Source organism: Euwallacea similis, chromosome 6, assembly GCF_039881205.1.
Source record: "Euwallacea similis isolate ESF13 chromosome 6, ESF131.1, whole genome shotgun sequence".
Taxonomy (NCBI): Eukaryota; Metazoa; Arthropoda; class Insecta; order Coleoptera; family Curculionidae; genus Euwallacea; species Euwallacea similis.
Genome location: NC_089614.1, coordinates 7,145,632 through 7,164,469, shown reverse-complemented (window position 1 = coordinate 7,164,469; position 18,838 = coordinate 7,145,632). Strand labels below are relative to the sequence as shown.

The 18,838-nt window shown below is 35.3% G+C and overlaps 1 protein-coding gene across 1 annotated transcript; it reads right to left on the bottom strand.

Moving 5' to 3' along the window:
* Positions 1–2,988: 2,988 nt before the first annotated feature.
* Positions 2,989–16,950, bottom strand: LOC136409700 (uncharacterized). Its single transcript, XM_066391384.1, has 14 exons — positions 16,880–16,950; positions 16,522–16,605; positions 16,422–16,452; positions 16,316–16,362; positions 16,198–16,262; positions 16,040–16,057; positions 13,865–14,791; positions 13,642–13,812; positions 13,406–13,589; positions 9,949–10,081; positions 7,470–7,635; positions 7,241–7,401; positions 6,983–7,188; positions 2,989–3,807 (listed from the first exon to the last, which is right to left on the bottom strand). The coding sequence occupies exons 1-7, from the start codon at positions 16,948–16,950 to the stop codon at positions 14,454–14,456; spliced, it is 654 nt and encodes a 217-aa protein (XP_066247481.1). The 3' UTR covers positions 2,989–3,807; positions 6,983–7,188; positions 7,241–7,401; positions 7,470–7,635; positions 9,949–10,081; positions 13,406–13,589; positions 13,642–13,812; positions 13,865–14,453.
* Positions 16,951–18,838: the final 1,888 nt, after the last annotated feature.

Sequence of the window (18,838 nt, the reverse complement as noted above, 5' to 3'; positions counted from 1 at the left end):
TACTTTCCCCAAAATCAAAAGAAATACCCTAATATCTATCGTTCCCATAGTTCGTTCATCTTTTCCTATGTTCTCATAAGTTAGATTAGTTCTCCTTATCGCCTAATAATTCTCTTAATATTACTAGTATCTCTCTATTCTCCTCATTCCCCACGCTGTAAAATCTACAGTCTTCGTATAATATAGTCATCGGACCTATAATCCTTCTCGATAATCATCAATATATCCTTCTAATCTAGTAAAATATCAATGTTCTCATAGTTCTCTTAATAATCCATCATCTAGCTATCAATACACACTCTTATCTCTCTCTCATTTATCTAATACTTCACCATCCTCTAGAAATCTCACAGTTCTTTTAATAATCCATCCGCTTCTCATCTCCCCCAATGCCCAAATCATCCGTCTCTCAGTAGTTCCCCATTCGTCAGGAATATAATCTCATGATAATATCCCATCAGTGTCTCTTCTCTACAGTTCTTATAAATTCCGTATCTAGTTCCCTCCTTCCTAAAATATCTCTCATAGCTATCCTTTCTATGCTCATTAAATCATCTAGTCCCTTCTAAATAGTCTTCTCACACAGTTAATCATAGTAGCTCTCCTATAAATCCTTCATAAATAGCCCTCTCTATCATAATTCAGTTACTTCCTTCCATCATCTCCGTCTCCTATCCCTATAATAATAGTTCCTTCACTATCTCTCTCTCACAGCTTCTAATATCTCTTAATCCATCCCTTTCCTAGTTCTCTTCACTCTCTCATCTCCCCAAATATCAGTTCTCCCCTTCTCTCTAATCCCTACAATCCCCCGCTTGCGAGTTCCCTTGGAAATATCTCCGAATCCTTCCACTACATCCCAGTTCTCTAGTAATATCAATACTTCCTTCCCTAAAAGACACATCCCTTCTTTCCAATCTCTCCCCTTCACCCTTTCCATCTCATCTCTTTCCGTGCCTTCTCTTATCCCCGCTATAGCACTATAATCCCCTTCTCACTAGTCCCCTATTCATCATCCCTTCTAATAATATCTACACACTCCTGTCCCTCATCCCTAGTCCCCCCAGCTCACTTCTTAATCCCTTTCTTTCTCAATCTCTAGTTAGCTTACTCCTATCCCTCGTCCTCTGCTCCCCCCGTTGGAATACTCCGCACCCTCATCATTCTTCCCCCATTGTATCAATACTCTCTTCCCACACCATTAATAGCAATACTTCTTTCCCCCAATGTTCTAGTACTCCTGTCCCTCATCGTTCGTCCCCGATTGTATCAATACTTTCTTCCCTCACTGTAATATCAATACTTCTTTCCCTAATGTTCAAGAATTCCTATCCTTCATCCCTTCCCCGTGAAAGTTCTAATACTCCTTTCCCACATCCCCCTTCTCCAGAGTTCACAAATTCCCATCCTTCATCCCTTTCCCTTCCCAATTCAAATACTCCTTTCCCTCATCCCTATAGTCCCCCTTTCCCCTCTCGCACCTTCTTAGCTCCCTTCCTAGTCCCCCAGTTCTCATCCCATTCCCCCATCCTTTCCTCGTTCCTTTTCCATCCCCTTCATAATCCCACCTTCCTTCCAAAAGCCTTCAATCCCCCTCCCTCTCTCTTATCCTCCCTTTTCCCAAGCTCTTCTAGCCTTCCTTCCCTTTCCTTCATCCCTCATATAAGCCCCCATTCCCCCTCCTTCTTAAAATCTATATCCTCTCTAGTCCCCCTTTTCTGCTTCAGCATCGTCGTCTTCTTCTTCTCCTATCCTGCCAATCCTCTCTGCTCCTTCATAATACTCACCTTATCTCTCATCCCTTTCTAGTCCCCCCTTTATCCTTCCTCTTAATCTCTTCCATCCCCTTTTAGTACACTCTTATCCTTCATCCTTATTCCGTGTACTCCCATCCCTCATCCCTTTTCTAAAATGTTCCCATACTCCTGCCCCTTATCCCTCTTCTATAATATCCAAATACTCCTCTCCCTCATCCCTTTTTTTTAATGTTCCCGTACTCCTGTCCCTCATCCTTTTTTTATAATATCCAAATACTCCTGTCCCTTATCCCTCATCCCCCTTTATAAGTAAAACCCCCAATTTCCCTCCATAATGTCCCTTAATCCTTCCATCTCCTTCTATTCCCGTTTTCTAATATCCTCAGTTTCCCCTCTTATATCTCATCTTCCCCCAAAATGTCCCTTTTTTTTTTTAAATACTTTCCAAATCATCTAATCTCTTTCCCCGCAGTATCAGACAAATAAATAAAGTAATACATCATCTCAGCAATAAAGAAATACAAAAATTATCTCAATAGTTCTATCTAAATAATTACAAATTAATACTAACACCCGTGAAAATCTAAAAAATGCAAAATCACACTGGAAATGTCCCCCTAAATCTACTACACACTTTAAGTCAAAAAATCTAAATCACTTGTTGACCTTTCCCAAAGAATAATCTCCCCTTTACTTCAAAATTCAAAGTCCTCAAATTCAATTTCTCAAAAGACAGTCAAATCAGAAAAATACAAATTACTTTAGTTTCTCTGTCTTCCCTACATCCCCAAATTTCCACAGTGCATCCTGACCCTCACAATACAATTTAATAATCAATATATACCACCCTTTAATGTGTCACTTTTTTTTAAATATCTAAACTATCCTCTAATTATAAATAAATAAGAGTACATGTCTTTAGAAACACTTTACTCATCTCTCAATATAATGCAGACCATGTATCTCTTCTTCATTCATAGAAAGAGCAATAATATCCAATCAGTAAATACTAAATATACAAAATACAAGCTCTAAATCAGTCATAATACTGCGGGGAATGTTTCCAAAAATATAGACAATACCTATAAAAAGTTACTACATTTCCACAAAATAAACCAAAAATGCATAAACCCAATCCTCTCACGAATCCCAAAAGACCACTTTCCTATTCATCGGGTAACAGGTTTAGAAATAATCTCACACAAAATCCTTCAATTCTGCTTTTATTATTTGCAGTCAGAAGAAACACCCTTCTTTTAGTCCTAAAAGCTTCTTAAATAATAATAAATAATATACAGTTACCAAATATACCACCACTCTAATGTATCACCTCGACAAGTACTCTTTCGACTCATCAAAAGTAATACAAAAAGAGTCACAAATTTAATAAATATAATATCCAGTTAGTAAAATACAAACAGAAATGTTATCAAAAATCAGTTAAATAATACATAAACCATAGAAAATTAGTTGTTTCAATTTTAAATTTCATCTTTTATCGAAAATACACTCATTTCCTATCTAGGAACGAAAAGTTTCTTTGCACTTTTACTAAATTCATATGTTTCTCTCAAAAATTCATTAAGAAACTAGTACTCTTCAATGTACTTTCAAATCTTTCCATTTATTTATCCCTTAACCCCTTTTACAATTCAAAAGAATCCACCATTTCTTGTTACACGAGTCATGAGCAATGCTAAAGAACCACACAATATCACAAACTGTACTGCTCGAGTACCAATTACACATCTACTCGACTCTCAAATTTAGAGGAAAAAGTACAATTCACTTTTCGTTCCTCACAAAATACTCTTCTTCTCAAGTCCCTCGACCTATCACTACTTCTTACTTTCATCACTTACCTACCATTGGTTCCTTCCATTTCTCCCTTTTCCTTTCTCAGTTGCTCTATGCATTTCATCTGTTTTCTCACAAAATTAATTAAGCAGCTTCAAACCTTCAATGCTTTCTTGAAGACATTGTCCCCTCGACTTCTCTTGTGGCACCCATCACAAAATGCAAGTGTTCCGAGTACTTCATCCTTCGGAATCTGAAACAATGACAATTCATTGCACCTAGTCCCATGAGACACCACATAATAATCTTTCGAATCCATCCCTCCTCAGTCATAATACCTACTTTCATAGCTCGGAATGTGCAAATTCTCAAACTATGCAAATCTAAAATACAAATAATCCTCAAATATTTCCAAAAGAACCATTACTTGTTCCACAAATACCTTCATCCCCACACCCTGACAAAGTACGATGGGGTTATGTCCCAGGTGATGGAGCCATGACTCGTATAACCTCAGTTCATCTTCGAGAATGTTATGTGGAATCCTTCGACCAATTCCAATTTACACCAGTGGGTTACTTCTTGTCCCCAGTTTTCAAAAATTACTTCCGAGACAATCGACACACGTAATCAAAGCCCCAAGAAACGAATTGGGGCAGTGTGCAATTATCACCCCACACAAGTTCTCGACAATGTCTTCAAAAGTATCAAGTTCTGGTAAACTTCAACTTTCAAATGAGTGGACCGCGTTTTCCACAATTATTATCAATGTTTTAAACAATTACACTTCTTTTCTTAAAAAATTGCCTAAATTTTCAATCGAAATATTCAAACTTAAAAATAGTAATAAATAAATTAATATAACCTCACTCCACTCTGTCATTCCAAATCGCATGATCGAATTGCGACTTACTTCTCATCTTCTATTTCTCTCGTGTAAATTACCACGGCTGACTGCTAATGCTAACCTTAAATTCGTCAATCGAAACCCGCCAAGAATTATACACGTACAGTAAATGTACAGTGTTGGGGAAATAACTTTGCTACTTTTCTACTACCTATTTTAATCGTGGTTAGTTCCGGTTAGCCGTTCTAATTTTCTAATTCTAAATAATAATTCCTCAATTTACAAACGTTTCTCTTTCCTGTTCAAAAGAACTCTTCGTTCCAAATAATGTTCTCGATCGTCGGTTAAATTTGACAAAGTTATTTCCCTATACCCTGTACAATTCAAGTAGAACCTACGTCCTAATAGTCTATTTCACACAAGACTAAAGCATTAATAAATTTCTAAAATAATACAAGTTATATCTCACCCACACGGTACGTGAACTACACAAAGAATCTACTACTATAGGAAACGCAGTATAAAATACTAATCAATCATAAAATGTAGTACAAATTTGGAAAAGTAAAGGAGCAAACGAGCAATTCCCTACCTCTCTTTTTCTTAACTTTCCCAGTTCTAATAAATCCTTTAGAACCGTAAAAGTACCTACTAGTAGTGCCAGTTTAATAATACCCCAATAATTTGCACACGTGGCCCACTTGTGTGCAAATTATGTGAGGCATCCTAAAAAGGCCCCTTCAGTCTACATAAATATCCTACTTATACATAATTAACGCTATAAAAATATTATCGTATATACACAATATCTTAATTTAAAAACAATTAAGACCATTTCTTTAAAAATCGTTCAAATTCATCTTCCTTTCAATGCTTTCTTAAGAAGACCTTATTCGCTATATCGTTTAAATTCATCTTATCACTTTGCCCACTATACTCAAAATAAACCAATCATATTTTCCACCTTTTTTCTTATCTCTTCTCTTCTCCAATGAATACTGCACCACAGTGCTTCAATCTCTACTTCTCACTTGACTTGTCCACTGCTGGAAATGCTTTTTTCTTCCAAGTCTTTTTCCAGTTTTTCTCATCTTTCAAAATAAATCTTATCTCCTTTCACCAGTTCCGGCCCTTCCTAAGCCTCTTTCAAATTCTCCCCTTCGCTAAATCTCCCAAGTTCGTCGTCCCTAGTTCCCGTTATATCCCTTCTAACACCTCACAATTTCGGTGAATAAATTTCGTTCACCATTTTGTCCAAGGATCCCCAAGTATTGCTTAAAAACAAACTTTTTTCCAAATATCCTCCGGGAAAAATTCCTCAAATGGCTTTTCTACGCCCTAAAGTTCCTCTACAATTTTAGGAACCTCCTAGTTGACACATATCTAATGACTACATACTAACACTAATTAAATATAATAATGCAACTTCCCTTATTCTATCCCTCCAAACGTGTTTCTCACAAGTTACCTAATACCCTTATAAATATCACTAATTTTAATTTACATGTTCCTTCTAAAAGCTCTAATTACTTCCCTCTGAAATACATGTACTTTCTTACTCTTATCCTTGAAATTCACAAGAAATAATCTTTACTTTCTTATTAACTACAAATGACCTACTGGCAAATTCTACTTTTCCAATATACATTCCTTCCCACTTTTCTTACATATGCTCAAGTTATCCTTCCATATAATAAATAAAGTCCTATTCTTATGTTTAAATCCCTCCTCTTCTTTCGCACCCACCATTTACTTCTAATTCCAATCTTTTCCAATTTCTCTCCAGTTTTGCATTCTATGTGCATGTTTCTGTTACATTTTTCCACCTACATTCCCTCCCTCAAAAGAAAAATTCCCTAAAAAGTCCTATCCTATGTCCCTACTTAAACTTACTATGAATACCCCTAATATCTTAACAGAATTACTTCACCTAACATATGCATCGACAATTTCAAATACATAATTCCTGTACCTTCACAAAAATCATCAGTACCTTTACACTATGCTTTCCTATCTGATATAAATATTCAAATCTTCTAAACAATTACAAATCATGTACCTAGTTTTTCCTATAAAAAATAATACATCCAATTTACTTTCTATTCTAAAGTACTACATCTTTATCCCTAACACTTAAATAATAATCACAATGTAATTCACAATTCCTACAATATCTACTAATTTAAAAATAATATACTTTTCCTATGTTTATATAAATAAAATCTAATCCTCAATTATTTCTAATAATACTTATAATGGTGAATCTTTCACCTTACACTTCCAAATACCAATCAAACACCCTACCTACTGTACTAACTTATAAAATCACCCTTTACAGTAATATGGTGCCCCAATTAAATACTCTACTTTCTCAAATTACAATTCCACAATAATCCATAAGTTATGGTACAATTTTTCACACATTTCCTTTTAAATTAATCAAATATCTTTCTGATACATCACTAGACACTAGAAAATTCTTAATTAACTTTCAAAATTAAACTCACAAATTACTTATTAACTACAAGCAAATTCCTATTCTTCTTAACATAAGAAAGCAATCTCGTAATAATCCACTTACTTGCAATCCTCCAAATCTCACAATCTCCTTCCTTGTGAAAAAATACTTTGGCCCTTATCTTTTTCCCTTTCCTGGGCCCCAGTCAGCTTCTTCGATCATTTTCACTTTTGCTGTTCTCGTAATTTCCTACTTCTCTCTTGCCAAAGTTCCATGTATCCATCTGGTGAGCTTCCTCTTTCCTTCCCTTATAAATCTTATTCTTTTTGCTAAGAGGAAATAAATAAACCACTGTCCTTCGATAAAACTACAAAGTACTACCTTGCTATCTTTTTGCCCTTAACTTAAGTTCTTTTGAATCCGACTACTCCGGTGAAAAATCTATCCTTCCTATCCTTGAATTTGGGCAAAAATCCAACTTTCGATACAAGTTTTTGGTAAAGTTCCTTGTCTATATCTCTGGCCCCTCCGTCATTGGTGATCTGTCGAGGAAATCCACTATGATCTTAATGGTTCCATCATTTTATGTCAAAACTGTGGGGCAACCCACCTTCTTTCTTCCTAATTTGTAGGTTAAACGTTCGATCCTTCCTGCTGGGTTTTCTGTTGAAGAACCTCACTACTAATCTGGTGCTCGTAAACCTAACCTAAAAGGTATTTGCTCCAGACCCTTTCTTTCTGTGTTCTGTTTTTCCGTGAGCCCCTCCGTTTGCTTCCTGTAAATGTTTGCTTTTAGGTCTTTAATTTACCTCTTTCTTTGTAATATTTCCCGATCCACGTTTCCATTTCGAATTCCACTGTTCCAGTAAATATTATCCAAAATTCCGGTATTTCTTTACTTTTTCTTACTCTGTAAATTTCTGGATCCCAATCTTCTCATCTTGAATCCCGTAGATCATCCATTCTTTTATTTTTTAATAAATTAACGTCCAAAATTTTACTTCTTTATTTACTTTTTCGGAATACTCGTGACGATCCGAGAGGTTATCCCGTTCTCGTCTTTTACCGTTTTAACTTCCTTTCCGAACCCTTAAAAGATGGAGCCACGCGAAAAACCCACCGCTTCCAAAGAAACAAGTGTATAGACATTCGCGTTTTTGCCGATTCCCACCGTCTTCATCTACTCGGGATTCGAGACCAGTTAACGGCAACGACGCATGTCGCCGCCATCTTATCGGAAAGTGCCGGGAACTAAGGCATCTTTCATGCTGGCCCCATGAAAGATTCCCGCGTTCCCCCGCTTTCTAGGGGATGGCTCCGATGTGTTCTCGACGGTGTCGTTCTGCCGAATCCGAAAAACGAGGGTGAAGACCCCCAAAGAGGGGTCGGTCCAAAGTGGCCGACTCCTCGCCAGGTTACCTGGAGGCCAATCGCCTCCACGTAACTTTGCGTCGCGTCTGTCACTTTGCCGGGCCCTCTTTGGGCCCGGTGCCGTACAGTGTTGCCGGCTTGTGCAAGAAATCCTAAAATTTTAAGAAATTCTAACCCGGATCAAAATCCCCAGTTTCCTCTGCCAACAGTTCCCAATTCCCCCCTTTTCTCTCAAAATAAAAAATCATGTTTTTCAAACCTTCCCCAAATTCCCTGTTCCGGGAATTCATTTATCATCATATCTCAAATAGACAAAACCACCCCAGAGGTGTTTCGGGCAGTAAATGTGTTAAAAAACCACTAATAAATCGATCGTGTATCAATTATTACCGTTCCTTCATCGGTATCCTTTACTACACGTGTTTCTGTTTCGAAATTTTCATAATAATTGTCAAAAGATCTATTTAAATCGAGTAAATACAAATATTCATGACCCAAAAGTAACAATTGATACATCTTCGGTTTATTAGGTGTTTTTTAACACGTTTACTGCCCGAAACACATCGGGGATGGTTTTTCCTATTTAAAATAGAATGATAAATAATTTCCCTGAGCAATTAATTTGTTAAATGTGCTATTTAACCGTGAAATTCAAAAATCAAATGAAAATTAAATCGTTCATTTTCGTTTTGGGAGAAAAGGGAGGAACTGGCAACGTCGCAAAAAAAACCGCGAATCCTCATCTAGGTTAGAATTCCTTCAATTTTAGAACTTGCAATAATAAAACACATCCATGCAATACTAAACTAAATACTTTGGCCCACTTTTTTGTAACAAAACTTTAAACGTACTTAGGTCATTTTAATTTAAGAAGGTTATAAATAAAAATAACCTCATTGTTCTAAAATTTTCCACACCCGATATCTTCAAAACCAAACCTTTACGACCCTATGTTGGTATGAAATTTTCTTCCAAGTAATTATTCTATGTACTCTTAAAGTTCTGCTACAAAAAAGCAAAAGAACAAATCGAGGTAAAAGCTGTTTCATAAATCACAAAAACCTTAAGCAAACTTACCTGCAAAAATTATAACTGCATGCAAGCAAATTCGAGTGAAAGCTTCGATAAATATCAAACTTTAAAAACAATTCACTTTATTCTTATTCCACAAATAATAAAGGCCCTTTGGAATAATTAACATCTTAATAAACAATTTTTCTTTGATACCTTTAATAAGGAAACATCTTTTTCCCAAAACATTTAGTAACGAAGCTTCTTTACTGTTTAGACATCATTTTTCCCAAAAACCTTTCTTAATGAAACTTCTTTACTGTTTAAACATTAATTTTCCTAAAACATTTAGTAACGAAGCTTCTTTACGGTTTAAATATCATTTCTCCCCAAAACTTTTAATAAAAAGACAAAAAATTCTTTAAAAAATTAGGTATCACTTCACCTATTTAAAATCTTAGTGGTTGTTTCCACCTCTGCTAAAAAGTACTTGCAATTTAATACAAAACCCCAAAAGAAAGTCCTTTTGAAAATAAAATCCACTTATTTTTGTATATTTACACTTTTCCTATAACCCCAGAAATATCAGAGGTGGTTCGTTTTCATATTAACACCCTGTTAGAATACTCTTTCCAATTCTTTTCAATATTATTTTCTTCAACTGCTTAACCCTCAAATCTGACACAATAAAAATTTTAAATTCCTACCTTTTCTGTTGCCTTCGGGAATACTTTCTTTACTGGACACCTTGCACTTTCCCAGATCACACCATCTTTATCGCTGCATTCGAGGTAGACACACACACACACAATTTCGCATCCTTTGGCTGCAGTTCTTGTCCTGGAAGGAAAAGAGAGGCTACTGTAGCACTTAAGTTTCCACGAAGAATTTAATATTCAACATCCTTAAACACGAGAACTTTGGAATCTTTACATTTCATCGTGGCAAATCTCACTACATGACCTCAGAATATAAGACTCAAAACAATTTGATCTTTATCAAAAAGCTGCTTTACTTGTTAGACAAATTCCTTCATCCACAGCTCGAATAACCTTAGTTTGTCTTCGAGAATGTAGTCATTCCTTTGATAAGTTCCAGTACCGAGCATATTTACCCACCTCGGCCCCCACGCCTGACGCCCCTGGGTGGGTTGCTTCTTGTTCCCAGTTTTATAAAATAACACTTTTACACCGTAAGCACACCTAATCAAAGTCTCAAAGGACGAATTTGAGCAGTGTGCAGTTATCACCCCACCGGTTCTCCGCGATGTCTTCGAAAGTATCGGAGTTCTGGTAAATTTGTACGTTCAAGTGAATGGACGACATTTTCTACAATTATTGTTCATTTGTCGAACGATTAGACTAATTTTGTTAAAAATTAGTCATACGCCTTAACGTCTTCGAAATACAAAGTAAATATGGCGACGTAACCTCTCTCCGCTCTGTCAAAAAGAACTTTTTGACAGAAAATGGTCGAGCTACGCGATGCGTTCCTCGCGACCTACTTTTCGTCTTCCGTTTCTCTCGTGCAAACTTCGAACGTCAATTTTCGGTGCAGATGTCGGTTCTGATGGTTCCCTCGGTACGATAACTTCCGAAAATGCGCGGGAATCATCCCGTCCTCTTTCTTTTCGTTACTTCCTCGTCTCCTTGCTTATAAAAGCAATGTTGCAATTTAATATTAATTTCGTCGTCCTTCACAAGTAACTAACGATGACACCCACTTATCCTAAATGTACGGAGTGTTAGGGAAATAACTTTCCTACTTTAATTTCTCTTATTCTAAAGAAGCATCCAAATGAAACAAACTAAAAGACACATTGCCAATTCTTTAAATGTGTCTCTCTTTTTCCAAAGAAATCAAAATAGTTACGTTTACGAATCTTCTTCCTCTTTCCCATTCCGAAGTTTTTTCCCCGACACGATGTATAATTAAAATAAAATGACAAATATATCTGATAATAAAATAATAATCTCTCTAACGAAAGACCAAAGCACTCGTGAAAAAATTCTTCCATTTAAAAATAATGTGTAAAACGCACAAATATAAAATACTTTTCCGTGTTTCTTCAAAAGCAAATATATAGAAAAAGCATAGAAACACAAACTAGCAAATTCGCCACCTGTTTTTCTCTACCGTCGCAACTTTCCCAGTTCTAATAAACCCTTTAGAACCGTGAAAATACCTGCTAGTGCCAGTTTAATGTTACCCCAATAATTTGCACACTTGGCCCACTTGTGTGCAAATTATGTGGAGCATCCTATTATCTCTTTTACCTTAGTTTACAATTACAAAAGTTAAAAACTAATAAATATCCTACTTATCCCTAAATAGTATTCTAATTTAGATATAATTAAGACCATTTCTTTAAAAATCCTTAAAATCTCTAATGTTCTATAATCCATCTTCCTTTTAATGTCTTCTTAAGAAGACCTCTTTCCCCTTATCGTTCAAATTCATCCTATCACTTTCCCCACTCTCCTCGAAATAAACCAATCTTCTTAGTTGTCTTTTCTCTCCTGTCTTATACAATGACTACTGCACCTTCGTACTCCAATCTCTACTTCTCGCTTCACTTGCCTAATGCTTTTTTCCTCCAAGTCTTTTTCCAGTTCTCCTCTTTCAGGAAAAAATCTTATCTCCACCGACCATTTCCCTTCCTTCCTGAACTTCTTACAAATTTTTAAAAGCACCGAATCCCTAAATCCTCTAAATTAATCATCCCTAGTTCCAATTAGACCCCTTTTAGGACTCCACAATCTCGGTTTTTTCCCATAGTCAATTTTCCTGACTCCACAATTTCAGTCAAAACATCCTGTTCACCATTTTGTCCAAGACTCCCCAAGTTATCCTGAAAAAACAGTGTTTTTCCAAAGATCTTCCAGGAAAAATTGCCCAAATAGCTTTTCTAGCTCCTGCAAAAGCTCTTCTGGAATTTTAAGAAGCTCCCAGTTCACAATCACTACTTACTAATACTAATAAAATATAATAAAGTAATAACTTCCCTTATTCTATCATTCCAAATAGGTTTTCCGTAAATTATCTAATACCCTTATTAATATCACTAATTTTAATGTACGTTTTCATTTGTTCCTTCTAAAGCTCCTCTTATTTACCTCTCAAATATACATAAGTTCTTCCTCACCTCTACTGTTAAAATTCAAAAGTAACAATCTTTACTTTCTTATGAACTATAAATACATAAATGACCTACTGGCAAATTCTACTTTTCTAATATACATTCTTTCTCATTCATTCCCATTTTTCTTACAAATGCTCGTATTATCCTTCCATATAATAAATAAAGTCCTATTCTTATGTTTAAATTCCTACTCTTCTTTCGCATCCACCCTTCACACCTAATTGCTATCCTATCCAGTTTCTTTGAAGTTTTACTTTCTGTTTGCATGTTTCTCGTACATTTTTCCACTCCCTCAAAAGAAAAATACCCTAAGAAATCCAGTACTATTTCCCTACCTTTACTTACTATGAATACCTAATATTTTAATACAATTACTTCACTTAGCATATACATCTACAATTTCAAATTTACAATTCGAGTTTATACACATAATTTCTATATGCTCACAAAAATTATTAGTACCTTACCACTATCATTTCCTATCTTGTATAAATATTCAAATCATCTAAAAAATTAAATATCAACACTTACAAAAATGTACCTAGTTTTTTCCTATAAAAAATAATATATCCAGTTTACTTTCTATCCTTAACACTTAAATAATAATCATAATGTAATTCACAATTCCTACAATATTTACTAATTCAAAAATAATATACTTTCACTATGTGTATACAAATAAATTCTAATTTTCAATTTATAATAACACCTGTTATCTCACCTTTTAAACAAATTATGTCAAATAATACTTATAATGGTGAATTTTCCAAATATCCATGAAGCACCCTACCTCCTGTACTGACATACAAATTCAAAATAAAATTACCCTTTACGGTAGTACGGTGCTCTAATTAAACACTCTATTTTTCCAAATATTCAATTCCAAAATAATCCATAAGTTGTGGGACAATTTTTCACACAATTCCTTTTAAATTAATCAAATTTCCTTCTGATGCATCAAAATAACTAGGAAATTCCTATTCCTCTTAAGACAAAAAGCGATCTCCTAATAATCCACTTACTTGCAATTCTCCAAATCTCGATATCTCCTTCCTTGTGAAAAAATACTTTGGCTGCCTTTCTTTTTCTCCTTACTCGATCATTTTCACTTTTGCTGTTCTTGTAATTTCCTATTTTTGTCTTTCAAATTTCCATGTATCCAAGTAACGACTCTCTTTCCTTCCCTTATAAATCATATCCTTTTCGCTAAGAAGAAATAAATAAAGCACTATTCTTCGATAAAGCTACAATGTACTACCTTGGTATCTTTTTGCTCTTAACCTAGATTCTTTTCGGTCCTCCACTCAAAAATGTGTCTTTCCTATCGATGAATATGAGCAATAATCCAACTTTCCTTACAAATTTTGGATAAAGTTAAGTGTGTCTACCTCTGGCTCCTTCGTCATTGTTGATCTGTCGAGGAAATCCACTATAATCTTAATGGTGTATCTTATTTATATCAAATCAGTGGAGCAACCCACCTTCTTTCTTCCTAAGATCTAGGATAAACTTTCGATCTAACCTCTTAGGTTTTCCTTTGAGGACCCTCACTACTAATCTCCTGCTCGTAAACCTAACCAAAAAGCTACTTGTTCCAGACCATTTCTTTCTGTGTTCTGTTTTTTAATAACTCCCTCTGTTTGCTTTCTGGAAATGTATGCTTTTAAGTCCTTAATTTACCTTTTTGTTGTAATATTTTCCCATCCACGGTACCATTTCCAATTCCGTTGTTAGAGTAAATATTATCCAAAAATCCAGTATTTCTTTACTTTTTCTCACTCTGGAAATTTCTGGATCCCAATCTTCTGATCTTGAATCCCGCAGATAATCAATTTTCTTATTATTTAATAATTAACGTCCAAAATTTTACATCTTTATTTACTTTTTCGGAATACTCGTGACGATCTGAGAGGTTATCCCATTCTCGTCTTTTACCGTTTTAACTACCTTTCCGAACCCTTAAAAGATGGCGCCACGCGAAAAACCCACCGCTTCCAAAGAAACAAGCGTATAGACATTCGCGATTTTCACGACCCCCTTCGTCTTCTTCTACTCGGGATTCGAGACCAGTTAACGGCAGCGGCGCATGTCGCCGCCATCTTTTCGGAGAGCGCCGGGAACAAAGGCCTTATTCATGCTGGCCCCATGAATAATTCCCGCGTTCCCCCGCTCTCTAAGGGGATGACTCCGATATGTCGACGTTGTCGTTCTGCCGAATCCGAAAAACGAGGTTGAAGACCCCCAAAGAGGGGTCGGCCAAACTGGCCGACTCCTCGCCAAGTTACCTGGAGGCCAATCGCCTCCACGTAACTTTGCGTCGCGTCCGTCACTTTGTCCGGGCCCTCTTTGGGCCCGGTGCCGTACAGTGTTGCCGGCTTGTGCAAGAAATCCTAAAATTTTAAGAAATTCTAAGCCGGATCAAAATCTCCAGTTTCCCCTGCAAAAATTTCCCAATTCCCCCTTTTCTCTCAAAATCATTTTCACACCTTCCCCAAACCGGGAATTCACTCATCATCATATCTCAATTAGACAAAATCACCCCCGAGTTGTTTCGGGCAGTCATGTCAATGTGTTAAAAAACCATCATGTATCAATTATTACCATTCCTTCCTCGGTATCCTTTACTACACGTGTTTTTGTTTCCAAATTTTCATAATAATTATTAAAACAACCATTTAAATCGAATAAATGCAAATACTCATGACCTAATAGTAATAATTGATACATCTTCGGTTTCTTAGGTGTTTTTTAATACGTTTACTGCCCGAAACACCTCGGGGATGGTTTTTCCTATTTAAAATAGGATGATAATTAATTTCCCTGAGCAATCAATTTGTTAAATGTGTTATTTAACCGTCAAATTCAAAGATAAAATGAAAATTAAATAATCCATTTTCGTTTTCGGAGAAAAGGGAGGAACTGGCAACGTTGCAAAAAAAACCGCGAATCTTCATCTAGGTTAGAATTCCTTCAATTTTAGAACTTGCAATAATAAAACACACCATGAAATACTAAATACACTGGCCCACCTTTTTGTAACAAAACGTTAATAGTACATAGGTCATTTTAATTTAAGAACGTTATGAAAATAACCTCATTGTTCTAAAATTTTCCACACCCGATATCTTCAAAACAAAACGTTTAGGAGCCTATGTTGGTTTGAAATGTTCTTCCAAGTAATTATTCTATGTACTCTTAAAGTCTTACTACAAAAAAGCAAAAGAACAAATCGAGGTAAAAGCTGTTTCATAAATCACAAAAACCTTAAGCAAACTTACCTGCAAAAATTATAACTGCATGCAAGCAAATTCAAGTAAAAGCTTCGATAAATATCAAACTTTAAAAACAATTCACTTTATTCTTATTCGACAAATAATAAAGACCCTTTGGAATAATTAACCTCTTAATAAACAATTTTTCTTTGATACCTTTAATAAGGAAACATCCTTTTTCCCAAAACATTTAGTAACGAAGATTCTTTAAGGTTTAAACATCATTTTTTCCAAAAACCTTTCTTAACGAAACTTCTTTACAGCTTAAACTTCAATTTTCCCAAAACCTTTCCAGAAAACCAAAAAAATTTAAAAACAAAAACCTTTCAAATTAGGTATCACTCAATCTTGCTACCTATTTAAAATTCTCAATTTTATTCTTACTGGTTCTTTCCCTTCGTACTAGAAAGTACTTGCAATTTAATAAAAAAAACTCCAAAAGAATGTCCCCCTTGAAAATAAAATCCCCTTATTTTTGTATATTTACACTTTTTCTATAATCCCAGAAATATCAAATGTGATTCGTTCTCAAATTAACTCACTGTTGTAATACTCTTTCGATTCGTTTTGAATATAAATTGTTTCTTTGATAACAATTATATTCTTCCTTTGCATAGTAACACCCTCAAATCTAGCAGCATAAAAATTGTAAATTCCTACCTTTTTCTGTCGCCGTCAGCGATACTTCCACCAGCAAACAGCTTCCACTTTCGGAGATGGCACCATCATTTCACTGCATTTGGGACGAACACAGACACACACACACTATTTCACATCCTTTGGCTGCAGTTCTTGTCCTGGAAAGAAAAGAGAGGCAGCTATAGTACATAGGTTTCCACAAAGAATATAATATTCAATACCATTACTTAAACACCAGAACGTTGGAATCTTTGCAACTCACATTAAATAACCCCAGAGTACAAGTACCGATTAACTCAAAACAATCACATCTTTATCAAAAAGTTGCTTTACATTTTAGACAAATTACCACACGGTTATGTTCAACATAATATAACCACAGCTCCTATAACCTTAGTTTACTTTCGAGAATTCAGTCCATAGTTTAATAAGTTCTTGTACCAAGCATATCTACCCACCTTGGCCCCCGCACCTCACACCTCTGGGTTGCTTCTTGTTGCCAGTTTTATAATACTTTTACACCGTAAATACACGTAATCAAAGTTTCAAACGACGAATTTGGGCAGTGTGCAGTTATCACCCCACGAATTCTCGACCGTGTCTTCCAAAGTATCAAAGTTCTGGTAAATTTGTACGTTCAAGTGAATGGACGACATTTTCGACAATTATTGATCATTTTTTAAACAATTCGACCTCTTTTCTTAAAAAATAGCTTAAATGTTTAATCGAAATCTTCAAAGTTAAAAGTAGTAATAAATAAAGCAATATAACCTCACTCTACCCTGTCGTTCAAATTCGTACGATCCCGCTGCGACCTACTTTTCATCTTCTATTTCTCTCGTGTAAAATTCCACAGCTGACTCTACTAATGATTCAACTTCGAATGGCCATTTTAAATGACTCAGTTTAATAGTTCCCTTCTTTACGACGACGTCCAAAAATTAAATCTCCTCAAATATCACGGTAATTTCCCTATTTGCTTTACTTTCTCATTAAATACAAAAACAACGTTACGTTTCTAGCTTCGTCAATCCCAACTCGCCGAGGATTACACGCACCCGCCGTAAATATACAGTATAATATACAGTGTTAGGGAAATAACTTTGCTACCTTCGTACTTCCCATTCTAATCCTGGTTAGTTCGGGTTAGCCATTCTAATTTTCTAATTCTAAATAATAATTCGTCAATTTACAAACGTTTCTCTTTCCTGTTCAAAAGAACTCTTCGTTCCAAATAATGTTCTCGATCGTCGGTTAAATTTGACAAAGTTATTTCCCTATACCCTGTACAATTAAAATAGAACCTACGTCCTAACAGTCTATTTCACACAAGACTAAAGCACTAATAAAATTCTGAAATAATACAAATTATATCTCACCAGCACAGTATGTAGACTACGTAAAGAGCCTACTCCTGCAAGAAACACGGTATAACATACTAATCAATCATAAAATGAAGTAAAAACACGAAAAAGCAGACTAGCAAATTCCCAGTTCTAATAAATCCTTTAGAACCGTGATAGTACCTGTTGGTGCCAGTTTAATGTTACTCCAATAATTTGTACACGTGGCCCACTTGTGTGTAAATTATGTGGAGCATCCTATTATCTTAAAAAGGCTACGTCAACCTACCCTCCTCTGTCCCTCTTATTATCTCTTTTGCGTTAGTTTACAATTACAAAAGTTAAAAACTAATAAATATCCTACTTATACGTAAACAACACTATAAAAAATTATCATACATAATGTTAATTTAGAAACAATTAAAATAATTTCTTTAAAAATCTTTCAAATCTATAACGCTCTATAATCCATCTTCCTTTTAATATTTTTTAAAGAAAACCTCATTTGCCATATCGTCCAAATTCATCCCTTTATTTTACACACGATTCCACTTGTTCAAACCCTCCTCAAAATAAACCAATCTTGTTTTCCACCTTCTCTCTTATATCTTCTCCAATGAATACTGCACCCCCGTGCAATCTGTACTTCTCACTTGAATGGTCCACTTGAGTGCTTTTTTCCTCCAAATCTTTTTCCAATTTTCCTCATCTTTCAGAAGAAAATCTTATCTTCCCTGACCAGCTCCGACCCCCTTCCCGAGCTTTTTAGGAATTTTCAAAAACATCAAAACACTAAATCTTCCAAATTCGTCGTCCCTAATTCCACTTAGACCTCACAATTTCGGTTTTTTCCTGTAATTACTTTTCCTAACTTCACGATTCCAGTGAATATATCTCGTTCACCATTTTGTCCCAGAATCCCCAAGTTATCCTTAAAAACCAGTGTTTTTTCAAAGATCTTCCGAGAAAAATCTCCCCAATGGCTTTTCTAAGCCCTAAAGTTCCTCTACAATTTTAGGAAGCTCCTAGTTGACAATGACTACATACTAACACTAATAAAATATAATTAAAAAAATAATATAACTTCCCTTATTCTATCGTTCTAAACAAGTTTTCCATAAGTTACCTAATACCTTTATTAATATCGTTAATTTTAATATGCATGCTCATTTGTTCCTTCTGAAATAAATGTTCTTTCTTA

What these genes read in the sequence shown, in the direction of transcription:
- LOC136409700 (XM_066391384.1), bottom strand. Translation starts at nt 16,950, where the DNA reads ATGTCGTCCATTCACTTGAACGTACAAATTTACCAGAACTTTGATACT. An exon ending in GAAGACACGGTCGAGAATTC is followed by an intron (nt 16,606 to 16,879) that starts GTGGGGTGATAA and finishes TTTTTGATAAAG; the next exon opens with ATGTGATTGTTTTGAGTTAA. An exon ending in CAGCCAAAGGATGTGAAATA is followed by an intron (nt 16,363 to 16,421) that starts GTGTGTGTGTGT and finishes CATCTCCGAAAG; the next exon opens with TGGAAGCTGTTTGCTGGTGG.